Genomic DNA, 14607 nt, shown 5'->3' on the forward strand with positions numbered 1-14607 from the left:
TTTTCTGAGTTAAAATATGTCATTTTTATGAGCAACACTGGGACTATTTAATGTTTTTGCTTGACATTATTGAGCTGCAAGTGAAGGATTTAGATAGGAATATTTAAGCAAATAAAACTGTGGATAATAAGACAATTGTGGGGCTAGCTGTTACTGTGTGTCAGCACATAGATGCATCAATCTGTTTTCTTTCTGGCCTCTACACTGTTCCAAATAAAATACATTCTGTTATTAAGACACCACACTGTCTTAGAAGATTCTGTTATTAAGACACCACACACCCTCTGTAACCAGCCTGTAAGCCAGCCTTGTTGTGGGAGAGGCAGACTCCTTGTGACTGGTACAAATCCACTGAATGCAAATAAAACAGACTTTGATTAATTCTGGGGGGAAAAATCTCTGCTGCTTTTCCAGCAGTAAATGTTGATACTGCTTTCTAGTAGGGTTGTCTGCATTTATCTCTCAGAAGGTTATTTTGATCTTGCGTTTGTTCAGCCTCCTGTCTTTCTCCTGTATATTACAGCGTTGTAAGCAGGAAGACACTGGGAACTCTGCAAACTAAGAGGTGACGAATGGCATTAGCTACATACTAAAGGAGCAAGGGAGAATCTTAGATTTGCACTTCTAGTAGAGGATAATAGAATATGTGTATTTTATTGACTGACTCTTACAGGTGCTTTGCATTGCATCAAGTCTGACTTCAGTGGGGTCCACTCAGAGCATCCAGAACTGGCCACTGCTTCAGTTATCGTGGGGATTTCCCCTCTCTTAACTGGAATGGGGTTATTTGTACAGGGATAGCACACTTTTTACAGTGTTTTTTCATACATTAGATGTCTCAATTTCTTTCTAGTGACTTTCCCTTCTCCCCTTATAATTGAAACAGCTGGTTCTATGGTAATGAGTCCCTTTGAGCTGTCAGTGTGTGTATATTTCCATTTACACTGCTGGCACTTTGTTCTGAACCTTCTCCCCTTCTGTCCAAATAGATTACTTGCATTATCTGATCTGTCTTATTGTTCACAATAGCACTGCTGTGGATTCTCCAGATCCTCCTTCCATACTGAGTTTGTTGCTCATTTCTCAAAGGCCTTTATCAAACTTTGGTAGGTGTAACTTTAAATAAATCCTTGTTAATTTTTGTATGAGTCAGAGAATCAAAGGGAAGAAGGGAAAATTGTATTTTTAATTGCACAGAGTGTCCTGTGGAGTGGTCTAGCTAACCTGTTGACTTCTCCTTACACAATAATTCATATTCAAATTAATTTTGGCAACTGGCATTTTGTCTGTATTATCTATGATCATTTAAACTTCTTTATAATACAGTGAATGTTGACCAGAATAATTTTTAATGCCAATAGAAGAAGAGTCTTGTGCAGTGATATGGCTGATAATCAGGAGTCTGGGAGTGTGGTCAAAGATAAGCAATCGAATGACTACATTTTAAGATTGCACTTATTGTTCATGAGAAGTAAGTTTCCAGAGATGCACCTAGACAGGCCAAAGCAATGGCCACAGTAGCAAAAAAGATTAGACAAAATAAGGAAAAAAACAGTTCATGGTGAAGTCGATCAAACAATGTAACAGAGGTTACAGAAGACCCTTTGCTATGAAAATGTTACCGTGAAAAAGATGTTGCTTCACAGAGGAAATGAGGGCAACAAACAACATCTTCTGTGGCTGATCACTGGTTTCCAATCACTGACCTACATTTTTTAATAGAGATAGGTCTGCTTTCTATCTGGGCTATCTGCTATCACTCTGGGCTCTCTGTTCAGACCTTGGCAAGCCATGTATCTTAGTGAGCTCCCAGTTAAGCACCTGGAATATTAATTTAATGAACTTGCTGTATCAGGACCTCCTGATGAATTCCCATCTTTCCTCATTTGCAGAAAGCTTATTTACCAGCCACACAGCTGAATGAGAAGGAATGGGCTTGCTTTTCACAATCAAGGAAGCCTTGATGCCAAAAATTGATAGAGTAATTCCTTGAGACTGGGAATTACCAATCACATAAACTTTCTTAAAGTAAAATAATTGCTCACCTCATTTAGTATCATTCTTTGAAGGGGTCCATGGCCTACATTCTGCTGGAACCAAAAAAGTAATTAAACAGAGGAATGTTTTAAAACTCTTTTACCTGAACACCCAACATAATTTCAGCCTTTTCTATAAATCTCACTCTTACTGTATTTTTCATAACTTCATCTTGTATCATAATGGGAGACAGAATAGAAGCATATAAAATCTTCAGGGCCTGAGAAATGCACATTTGAAGCCAATTAATAAGGTTAGTGGAGTTTGGATCAGGCCCCAAAAGACAGTTCTAAGGCACTTGAATCCTCTGTGCCTGATGATTCTTTTTCATTGTTGTGTTGCCAAATGATGAAATACAATGGGACAAAACAGGATTGCTTGGGGCACTATATTACTCAGCTGCCTACTTTGTTGAAATCAATGGGTTATTTTCTCACTGACTTCTGTGGATCTCAGATCAGACCCTATAAAAACTTCAGTATGCTTTCAAAATGTCCTGTTATTTAATCAGATTCTGTTTGTCACTTAAAGCTAGTGATTTCACGTAAAAATGAACATGACTATTTAGATTTTGATTTTGAGTTGTAACTTAAATCAAGAATGTAGAACAGAACTAGAGGAAGCCATTTTCCTAGGGCTGCAAGGATCACAATTCTTAATAACATAGAAAAGTAGTTTTCCATCTCTTTTAAACAGTGGAGCACTAATTGTTTTCCAGCAGAAACTGGTAGTCTGAGTTTTATGAATTTTAAGGTGCTAACTGTAGATTTGGTTTTTGTATTTACTTTTATTAGACTTTAAACCTTGAAGAAACTGTTGGTACAAAACTCTCTGTCTAGAGAGTTGTGCTGCTCATGTGTTTTTAACGCTAAATGTCTATCCCATATATAATTCATAGGTATAAATAAGTAGGGAGCAGCTAGTGCCACAACATCCAGTGCTTTTAGGCCTGCCCTCTTTTGGAGGCACTTATTCACAGCTCTTATTTCATGTAATCCTACATTAGTATTTCCCACTGCATACACATACTATGAACATAATTTACTTTTCCAGGAGCAGACTCTTGCTGTTTACTTTTGCAGAAGCAGGCAGATGCTATTGGCTCATTTTCATTTCATGACCAGCGTGCCAGTAAAACAAATGATTCAGATGCAACTCTCAGTATACGGCGACGGGAAACCTTCTAACCCAGAATTCATTTGCTTGTACTTTGACCTGGAGTTCTAGTTTCTAAATAACAAGACCTTTTTCTAAATGCAGAGCACACTGGTTACTGCTTTTAATCTCAGCATCTTTCTCATTTGCTGCTCACTTACTACCTAAACTGAAGGTGAGGCTGAGTGTGCATGTTTCCCTGACTCTTAGCAAGGTGCTGTAGAGAAGCAATGTCTTCATTCTTCACCCAGGCATCTTGCAGAAAAGCTTTTTGGACACTGTGTTTGTAGGAGAGCAAAATTACAGGGTAGGCAGAGGAGAAAACTTGAAATCTGAATTCAGGTAGCATCTTAGATTTATTTCATGGTGAATCTAAGGAGCCTGGTTATTAGTGTGCTGTGAGGTTCTCTAAAGCCCTGTGTGGATCACCATTTTGTAACAAGGTGGATTTGATTGTGTAAGCTGAATTCAAGTCTTTTAGATCTTGGAGAGAGGCGTGTACTGTTTGTACTTCGCATCATGGAGATCCTTACTTTTGTAGTCACTAGATGACTGAACATTTTAAGCCATTCAGTCCCCCTGAATGGAAAATCCGCCTGTCAAATGTGTAACACTGATTTTCAGTGTAACCCAATCATATAGGCAGGCATGATCTTCTGGATTTATGTGCCGTTGCTTTTAATGAGATACCTACATATGGGAGACTTTTGTAGACTTTGGACAAGAATTGTTGAGCTCATCTCTGTCTTGCAATTTTCTGCATGATTTTGGAACCAAGGGATTGAAATCACTGAATAGCACTCAGCAACATATCACAATCTATACACTAAAACATTATACTTTGATTGTTTTCTGCTTAATCACAGAGTAGCAGGGGTTGAAAAGGACCTCTGCAGATCATCTGTTCTAAGCCTCTGCTTAAAGGAGGTTGCTCAGGGCCGTGTCCAGACAAGTTTTGGATATTTTTAAGTATGGATACTCCACAAGTTCTGTGAGAAGCTTGTTGGTGTTCAACCAGCCTTACAGTAAAAAGTTTTCTTTTCCTTAATCAGAATTTCCTGTATTTCAGTTTGTGCTGATTGCTTCTTGTCCTGTCACTGGACACCATGGAGAAGAATTTGGCTATATATTCTTTATTTTCCACCTCATCAGGAATTTCACATCAATGAACCATGAATCTCTTTAAAAATAACCTTGTACATGGTTTACTTTCAGCACAGTGCAATTCAAGACTTCTTTTCCTGTTAGTACTGCCTTCTTCCTTGCTGTTTCACCATGGGGAGGTGAAACCAGGCCTGGTTTTGCTTCCCCATTCCATCCAGTCTACCACTGTCTTGTAAGTTTGTGTGGGAAGCCCTGTTTTCCTCTTTTCCAGAGGAAATGGAAGAGAACATGTGCAGCAACAAACTGAAAATTTTAGTAGTGTATGACCAGTTCACTTACTTTGCTACATATGCTTTTGCTTTCCTCTCACGGATACAGCTCTTTTTCAGTGAATATTGAAACCTCATGGACGTTGAAGGAATAATAAGGTTCTAATGAACTGAAAAAGGAAAAGTTTGTAGCAAAGAAAAATTAGCTTTTTTTTCCTCCATCAACAATGTACGTAGTTAATTGACAAAAAACTTCTTACGCAATCTAACTTCTCTGTGTTTGTATAAAATAATACCTTTTTTAGCTATTTTTGGCAGGCTCAAAATCTATTTTCCAGGCCCCTAGCTCCCTGGTAACGGGACATCAATACAACAGCCCAAGCTGATGATTATATTAAAAGAAGAATATAATGAAACAGAAGATGTGGCTTGATCTTTTCCATTGATAAATTTAGAACTTGTAAAAGCTGAAGTAATAGTTGTAGTGATAAAAAGAAATGTAATTTTATACTTGCTCACTGTTCTAAAACACAGTGTATAATTATTGTAGGAGGAAGAAAAATACACCTCTCCCCCTCACTCTGCTACTTTTTCCTCTTCAGTGTTGAAATCATCCAGTTTAATTAAATCACCAACCTATTTTTGCACAAAAGATGACATTTTATTAATGATGTATGATGTGCATTAGACAGAATTAACCCAATTTTCAAATGGATTTCAATTTGGAAAGGGCAACATGTAAAAATGTCTCGTAAATGTGTGGGATGATCTTGTTGAGCAGCTTTCTGAAGGAGATGGGATTATAAAATGATGAATAATTAGACAACAGTCTTTCCCCCCACCTCAGTTCCTCGCAGTGTTTTTGTAATCTTAGTTGATGGAAACTTAGGCTCCTGACATCATATATCTGGGATATATTAGGAGAAGAATGAAAAAAAAAAGATTGTAATGATTGCTAGCAAGATACATATAAATACATACATATTTATAAATACATATAATCTTCTCTGTAATTTTTAGCTGAATAGTAACCTTCAGTGGATTTGTCACAGTATCACCACCTTAAAGTGTTCTTTTTTTGAAAAAAAAAAGGCAACAAAAAGAAGCAAACCAGTCTTCCAAACATAGTTTTGAATCATCACTTTTGGTAGCACTTTTTCCAATCACTTCTTTGAGGTATCAGATTTCAGGTCCCTCTTTGAATGCAGGTCATTGCTTCTCGATTTGTGATTGTATCAGAGTAGTTCCAATTAAGCTAGAGCTCAATTCCCTCTGCTTGGTGTTGCTCTCAAGCTAGAGCTACGATCTTGCCAGCACTGTCATGAATTGACCCAGCACAAAATGTTGTTCCTACTCTATAAAAGACTTTGAGATTTGAGCCGTGCTGGTTTATCTTCAGTGTCAGGACTCTTAGCTAAAAATAGAAGATAAACCAAACTACTCTATAAGAATACATCATGTAGAACTTGAGATTGCTCTTAGGGCTTTATAATGTAGCATAATATCATTACCTTTTCTATATTTTGTTTAGTTTTGCCTTTTTTCTTACTCAGGTTTCTTTCCTAACACTGAATCCAATGTACAGTAGTTCAGGTGATAATATTTCCAAGTAATTGGGAAGAGCTGAAGGAGACTATTTGTTGATCTTAGGATGTCAGGCACTATGGTTGTGGTGTGGTTCACATTTCAAGCCTGTTTTACCATAAGGAAATAGGCACATAGGGCCTGAGCTCAAGAGCGGGGTTAGAGTCCATCCATACTCACTTCACTTACAAACATATCAAACCCAGCAGGCTGGGATATTCACAGGAGATAAATGGTCCTACAGTAAGCTGTTGTGCAGATTTGAATTGGAAGAATTGTAAATTGTTAATGAGCTTTTTTCTCATCTGCAAGGGGAGGAGATCATCTGCCTCATCATCAGACTTACATTCCTGAAGTTTATCTGTGTGTATTAGAGGTCCACACTGTATTGCCAACTTCTCTTATTCTGAATTGCCTTTATAATTCACAGGAAAACTGTATAGGTGTGGGTTTGTGGGTTTATTTTTAGTTTCATGGTGATAGGAAAAGAAAACTTCACTTTCATTTCCATATCTCCAAAATTTAACTTTTGTCGAAACAGTTCTCAAAAATCATTAGCATCTGAGAACAGAACGTTGTGGAAGAGATAGTGAAAAGATTTGAAACAGACCACAAAATTATCTTGTTTATGAACTGGAAAGACAAATCTGCCCTCTAGAAGTGTGAGATTAATTTTTTGCAGCTCTTACGTACAGGGTAATGTGGTGAAGGCACTAATCCTAGTATTTGGAGAAAAATTTTTGGGGGTCAGGCTGTGAAGTTCCAAACAAATTAGCAAATTATAGCATTCCCATATTCTTCTTTATTGATGCAATAATAATCATATAGTGATTTTTGCTAAGCTTTACGTTCAAATGTTTTTTTGCTTCTGTTGAGAGCAAAAGCTTGAGCTATAAGGTTGTTGGTGGTGTTCATAATGACGTAAGGGCCAGAGGTCCCCACCATTCCAGCTGCCTGTGTTCATGTAACTGTGATTCCTGACCCAAAAGAACAGACACTGTATAACAACAAGATTTGCCAGCGCAAATATCCTGCCCTTATGCTTGGAACATCAATCTTGACTACTTGCCTAGGAATGGAGGGAGGTAATCTTCTGCAGTAAGCTTGGAAATAGTGAAATATATTTCGGAATTTAAGATTGATATGAAAGGAGCCTTCTATGGCATTTACACCAAAAGTTTCTGTAAGAAGTACATACATTTTGGATGGAATACTGATAAATAAAAGCAGATTGAGGGAGCGCTGAACAAATTTAATTTAGCCCTCTTAAGGTGTTATCAGGAGAAATTTGGAATTACCATCCTGTCTATCTATCCTTTGGCCTGGGGAAACGCAGCTCTGTAACCAGGAACAGAGGTGGAAGTCAAGATCACAGTTTTGAACTTGATTTATTTATAAACGTATGAGACGATTATTTCTTTTTTCTATAGTTATTATTTTGATTTTATTTTTTTCCCCTCTTGCTCTGGATCTCATTCACAGTTATTGTCTAGCAGAACTTCACGTTGGCCTCTGGAAGGGAGGGAAGGGCTGTACTGTGTGTGCACCGTTCTCAATAGACCTTTTCTCTCTTTCAGAACAAGGAATGAAGAAAATGAGCAACATCTATGAATCAGCAGCCAATACCCTGGGAATTTTTAACAGCCCATGCCTGACTAAAGTGGAACTGCGAGTTGCATGCAAAGGCATATCAGACAGGGATGCCCTCTCAAAACCAGATCCTTGTGTCATCCTTAAAATGCAGTCGCACGGCCAGTGGTTTGAGGTGAGTGTTTAATAGAATAAAAATTATTCTTCTGACACTTTATGATGGCATAGACAAACTGAGGCAAATTTCAAACAGCAAGAACAATGAAGAGAAAAAGTAGTTTGAAGCCTGTGGCATAATCTTGTAAGAGTGAAGGGAGATTTTCCATTAACCCTGACACACTTTGAATCAAAAACTTTGAACTTCTCTTTGGAGTCTAGATTAAAAATCAAGATGATTAAAGAGTGAAGCATCATAAAACTTTCCCCTTTAGGCCTCATGTTTCCTAAAAGCTATATAATAACAGGGATAATGACTATCAGGCATTACAACAGCAAGAAGAAAAATGCCATGGAAGAGAGGAATATTCATTACTAGTTGGCAAGGAATCTGGTGAAAGAGCAGCTTGATTTGCAAATTTTGAGCATTACAATTGGATTCATAGTTGAAGTTAGTAAAACTAATGTGTTTGCTGGATCAATTTGCCTTGTATTGCAGTTTGCATGTTTGATTAAAATCCTGCTTCATGTTACTTTACCTAATCTTGGAAATCATTTCATTGACAGCTGGAAATAGGATGTCTTAGGGAAGTTCAAATTGTAAATAAAGAACATTAGAATGAAATGTAATATTTTTAATGACATCATGTTGGTTATTTTATTTCAAACTTATACTTGAGTGTTTGTGGTTTAACAAACTAAAAGGTGACTTTAAAAAGAAAATAGAAGTACATAAGAGAAAATTAGGAATGTATTAAATCCAGTTAATTTTGCGTGTGTATTCATCTGTCTCCTTTCAAGAGTTTCAGCATTCAGCATAAGATTGCGTTATATATGAAAAGATAAAAATAATAACTGAGCATAGGCAGAAAGCAAAATCCTAAATTCAAGGGTCTTTTAATTTAGCATTTTCAGCCAAATTTGTCAGACTTTGGGGATTTTGTTCCATTTATTCCAATTGTCTGGTTTTGACCTAGGGACCTCTGAAATTTTTCCAGACCAGTTGACACCAGCATAGCAAAATTAAGGTTTTTTTGATGGTATTCTTCTTCTTTTCATAGTTTTCTCTTGTGGAACCATTAAAAATGTCCCTGGTAGAAAACCAGATTAGAAGTAGATATAAAACTCTCACAATTGTCTTAGTGCTACAAAATCAGTGTGTCCATTTAATTAAAATTTAAGGTGATACAATAGCCTGAAGAAAGTAATTTTAGCTAGCTATGTAGAAAGAAGCATATAGCTGCACTTTGAGTAATCACATAAATACTAGAACCAAGCAGTGTATTAAAGGTCAAAATAAGTGAAATGTCCTGTTTGGAAAGGGTAGAATGAAAACTTTTCCAGTATTTCAGTTCTCTGAATAACTGATTGCATTTCACATACAGTTTGTCTCTGGCCAGTTGTAAGTGGAGTAAGTAGATTAAATTATATATTCTGATGTTGTAACAGAGATTCCCTTTATTTGATGTGGTTTTAATTTGGAAAGTTATTCTCTGAATTGAGTAATTCTTGCAGAACAGATCTGCCCACTGATATGATTCTCATCTTATGTCAGTTTCTCTTACTGTCTAATGGGAGTCCAGGGCATTCATTTTAGTATGAATAAAAAGTTTTTATTAGTTCATGTTCCTATCAGTGCTGTGGAGTGAATACAGCTCTGACATAATGAGTCTTTTCTGGCCAGCACATTCTCAACAGAATTTTTAATTAAGTTGCAATTGCTGAACTAAATTGAGCAGAGTCACTCAGGTATAGATGAAGATATAATTTGGTTGGAAGAATCTTCTGCTGATGGGAATCAATGATCCAGCAAGACCTGAGAAGGCAGAAAAATTAGTAATTAAAAAAGAATAAATCTAGTTACCAGTGAAGTGAGTATATTCAATATAGAAATCACTAAATGGCAACCCAAACAGGAAGAGAACTGAGGAGTTTTGTATATATGGATTTAATGCCTTCATGAAATTGTCTTGAATTTCTAGGCACCTTAAACCCCTTGTAGGTTGGACATCTCCAAACAGACTGTAGCAAGATACAGTATTACTGAAACATGCATATTGATCACATGCTCTAGTTGTTAGGAGGTTTTATCAACATGGAGTAGCTGGGTTGAAGGTGTCTGAAATACAGGTTACGGTCTTGCATATAAATACTTTTTAAATCTCTGAAAAGTACTGAGGGCAGGCTGCGCAGCTGCTATTAGGCCAGATGCATCTGAAGCTTGTGGGGTTGGGCTGATGGAATTGCATTGTGCATGCAATTAGAGACACTAGGATGTGAGGGATTTACTCTACAGACACAGATAATCCTCGAAAGTGAGGAATTTTTGCACATTTATCTCTTGGAAGATTTTGATAAAACATGTCATTCCGTTGCTGAGGAGATTTCTTTTTCAGTTCTGCAGTACTGTGTATGCATATGTGTATGTTTGTATAAATTGTGCCACCTGCACATGTAAATATAGAATGAAAATGTGTTGATGCTCTTGTAGAGTGGGTAGATGCAGTTTCCAGAGATTGGAAATGTCATATAATTATTTGTTTTTTAATTGTGGTTTTTCTGTTTTGTTTAGTTTTGGGCTTTTTTTTTTGATTTGTTTTATTTTTTCTTCTTTCAGACACAGAATCGGTGAGGTTAGAAGGGACCTCAAGAGGTCACATAGTCCATCCCCTGCTGCTTAAGTGGGGACACCTACATCCAGTTGCCCAGGACAGTGTCAGACAGTTTTTGAATATATCTGAGGAGGGTGACTCTGCATAATCCCTGGGCACCCTGTGCCAGTGCTTGGTTGTTGTCACAAGTTCTTAATGTTCCTATGTTTCAATTAGAGACCATTGCCTCTGGTTCTGTCACTAGCCACCAGTGAAAAGAAGCCTGGCTCTGTCATCTTTAGACCCTCCCTTCAGGTATTACGTACATTGGTAAGATGCCCCTGAGTGCTCCAGGTGTGTCATCTACAAACTTGCTGAAGGCACAGTCTACCCCATCATCCAGCTCACTAATGAAGGTGTTAAACAGGACTGGATCCTGTATTGACCCCTGTGGTCCACCTCTTGTCCAACTGGACTTTACATCTCTATAACCAGCCTCTGGGCCCAACTATTCAGCAGGTTTTCAGTCCACCTCACTGTCTACTCATCCCTCCCCTACATCAGCAGTTCCTCCAGGATCTTATGGGAGGCAGTGTCAAAGGCCTTACTGGAGTCCAGGTAGACAATATCCACTGCCCTTCCCTCATTTACCAGGCCAGTCTCTTCATCATAGAAGTCCATTCTGACTACTTATGATGATTTTCTTATCCTTAATGTGCCTGGAAATGGTTTCCAGGATTAATTGCTGTATCAACTTCCTAGGAATCAAGGTGAGATTGACATGCCTGTAGTTCCCTGGATGAGCTGATGATTGACTCATTATTCCTCAGATGTGAAACCAGTAGGAACACGAGCAGGACATGGACAAGTACTCAAAGAATCCTGGGGGTTGTCCCCAGTTCTGGGACAGATATGCTTTCTGTTTTTCTCTTCCTGTCTGGGTAAATGTTTCCCCACAAACAAACCTGCACATGCACAAACATGCACACATACCTTCCCGTCACATTTCTCTGTATATGAATGTTGATGCCATCTGAAAAGCACTATCTCCACCAATCTAGAATGTAAATAATATATTGTGTCTCTCAGGAAAATCAGCAGTTTACTCTTTCTCTCGCATGAAGTTTGTATTTTTAGCCTGATGTGAGAGGGTGTGATACAGAACAATTTAAGATTATGCTATCTGTATTACTACCCAGGGCTGAATTTTAGCTCTTCTGACCTTAATTTTAGGCAGGTACACACTTGCAGAGAGGCCAAATGTTGTACTTAAACTGTTTAAGATAATAATTCAATGGCTGTTTTTCCATATTGATTTGAATGTGTTCAAGGAGTTTAATTACTGTAATAAGCTTCAAATGGTGAATGACTGAGGTACATGATGATAAATTCCTTTGCTCCAATGATTATTTTACCCACCTGCAGCGTGGATGTCCATGTGTAATAAATATTAATTGTGTACAGCATTGGAGTCTTCAGCCAAGATGTGCTAGCACTGACATTCTCATTAACTCCTTATTCCTAAGAAAGTAGCTTGGACCTGTGCACAGGTTGTTATCTGCATATGGCAAGTACCTGTAATACATGTTATTTTGAAAGCTGAGTAAGTTGCTGAGCTGTGTCTGATCATACAAGATTTACAAGAAATTGGGAGGTGTCATAGCCTCACGTAGCAAGCAGATGGAACATGATGTCTGTAGCTATGAAAAGCGAAGTAGCCAGGTTTGGAAATCTGGGAGGGCTTCCTGTAGTTGTACTCTTATGGCTTTTAGCAGGAAAATTTGAGGACATAGAGTATCTGCTGCCTTGTGGATTTGAACAAGCAGCTGGAATTCTTGCTTTTTATTTATTTTTCCTAAGTTTTTATTAAACTTGAAGCAAATGCAGAGCAAATAAAGCCGCGCCCAAAGACAACATGCACTTGCTAAAATTCATATTGATGAAATTGGGTGGAATTGTTTGGATGGATAAGTTTGTTCACTGAAATAGGTTTTTTGTTAAAATGTTGTCTGAAGTCACAAATTTCGTTGAACTCAATGAACTTTGATAAAAATGTGTAGGGCAAAATATTTTTAAATATATTTAAATATTTTTAAAATAAAAGTTATTCACTTATTGTTTAGCATGACATTTCAAGGATTAGCTTGGCAAGATTAAACTAACAAAACTGAATTTTCCAGCTTGGTTTTTCTTTTTTTTTTCTTTGAGTATTAACCTGCATCCACACAGACCCTCACGCAAACAGATGGTAGAGACCAGAGAGCTTGGAAATGCATTGAACAAGTAAAGTATAGAATAGCAGCAGAGCCTAATAAACAGGCTACATAGGAATCAAGGTATAGGAAGGACATAGTGTTGCTCTTCATCTGTCTTTGCTTTTCCACTTAATCCTGCTCTCTCTTTTGTTTCATTTCTGAATTCCATCATCCTTCCTTTCTCTGCCTCTTCACCTGCCTCAGGTCCCCATTTCCATTCCCAGCACCTGCTGCCTCACTTTGCTCCTCTCCGTATTGGATAGTGGAGGAGATTCCCTGCCCCTTCCTAGCATGAGGGAAGGATCTGAAGATGAGACCTTGAGGCAGACTTCAGCTACTTGTTTCCATAGATACCCAGAAGTATCTTTCATGTTATCCATCTGTGGCTGTTACAGCCCACTGCAGAAGCCAATAAGCCATGAAATAGGGGAGTCTGTGGGATGATATATTCCATGACTCTACCAAACTGTCCCAAAATAACTACAAAAATACTGTGAAGAGGGGGAAAGCAAAACAACCTATATATAAATAAATGCAAATAAATACATCCTTTTTAGTTCATGGAGATGAACAGAGTAATAGATGAAACATTTGGACAGAACTGGAAGTTTTAATGATCAGAAACAAGGACTACCATCAGCAGCCATAGAGAATGAGGTTTGAGGCCTGACTAACTCCGTCTTGCATCTGGTTGCTAGCTGGTGGCAATGAAGAAATGTGAGATCAGAGAAATATAAAAGGGTCTTTCCAACTTGCTCTGCCATCCCTCAGTGATCTGCAGCTCAGGGAGTTCTTAAACACAAATTTGTGCCTTTGTAATTTAAAAAATTGTTGGTAGAATAACTTCTGTAACTTAGTTCAAAAACTTTAGAAGTTTTTGTATTTAAAAAATAACTTTCAGGCTATCCTGGGACATAAGGGTTCTGCAGCTTAAGTGGTGGTTGAATAAAGTAATATTACTTGTATTTCTTGAACTTGCCACTTGCTGATTAATTTCAAGTTTCTTGTTCATGTGTTAGAGGAGACATTCATGTGAAAATCCTTGTTCATTTTCTCAATGCCATTTGGGATTTTATTCTTCTGATTTTTCTGTCACTGTATAAAAAGGCAACCCTATGTCCTATATTTTGGAGATTCAGCATATCTAAGCCATCAAGGAACATGGATTGGTTTGGATTGTTATTTGACCCATCCTTATTTCAGCGTATTTTAGAGATGCAGTGCCAAACGCTATTGTTACACTTCCATAGAGATTTTTAGGCAGTGATTTGGGATTTGTTTTTTGCTTTAAAGAACTGCAAGACTTCACAGTGGGCTGGTTTATTGAGTGTTTGGTGGGGTTTGAATTTTATTTTTTTAAAATTAGTAAAATTAAGAATTTTTTAAAAAATAATACTCTAGTTAATGCTAGAGTGGATTCTAGATACTATTTTTCTGATTTCACTCTAAGATTTCAATTTGGTGAACAAACATCTTGCATAATTGTAGGTAATGATGTAACATGAACATACCATCTTAGGAAGATCTTTCTCTGACAAAGAAAGGAAATTAAAAATTTCTGATGAGATGTTTTATATTAGATTATGCACAATTTGGTGGCAAGGGAATGTATTCACTCAATAGAGGTTATGAAATTAGTTCTTGTTGTGAAAAGCTTCTGATTCATTTGCAAATTTGGGAGTTTTTCTCTTCTGGATGTAGAAGGGGGCTGATAACTGGAAATGCTGCCTGCATGTTCTCTGACCAAAGCTTAGGTCAAAGTCTTTAATGAAATACTAGAGTTAGTGTAAATACCTTTGGATTCATGCAGGTTGTGGTTGATGAAAGGCAATGGGGAGGAATTGAATCTTTAATTGAAGTCAAGAC

General features: G+C 37.5%; 1 protein-coding gene across 3 annotated transcripts in view; it reads left to right on the forward strand.

Annotated features, from left to right (window-relative positions):
* The window catches only part of CPNE4 (copine 4), a 189736-nt gene that overhangs the window by 2503 nt on the left and 172626 nt on the right, over nucleotides 1-14607 (forward strand). For all 3 annotated transcript variants that reach the window (XM_008933532.4, XM_018075700.2, XM_018075699.2), the window contains exon 2: nucleotides 7727-7914. In XM_008933532.4, the coding sequence (XP_008931780.1) occupies nucleotides 7727-7914 (188 nt within the window). The remainder of the gene's footprint in view (nucleotides 1-7726; nucleotides 7915-14607) is intronic.

The sequence above is a fragment of the Manacus vitellinus genome, unplaced genomic scaffold, assembly GCF_001715985.3.
Source record: "Manacus vitellinus isolate BGI_N305 unplaced genomic scaffold, ASM171598v3 scaffold_3_pilon, whole genome shotgun sequence".
Taxonomy (NCBI): domain Eukaryota; kingdom Metazoa; phylum Chordata; class Aves; order Passeriformes; family Pipridae; genus Manacus; species Manacus vitellinus.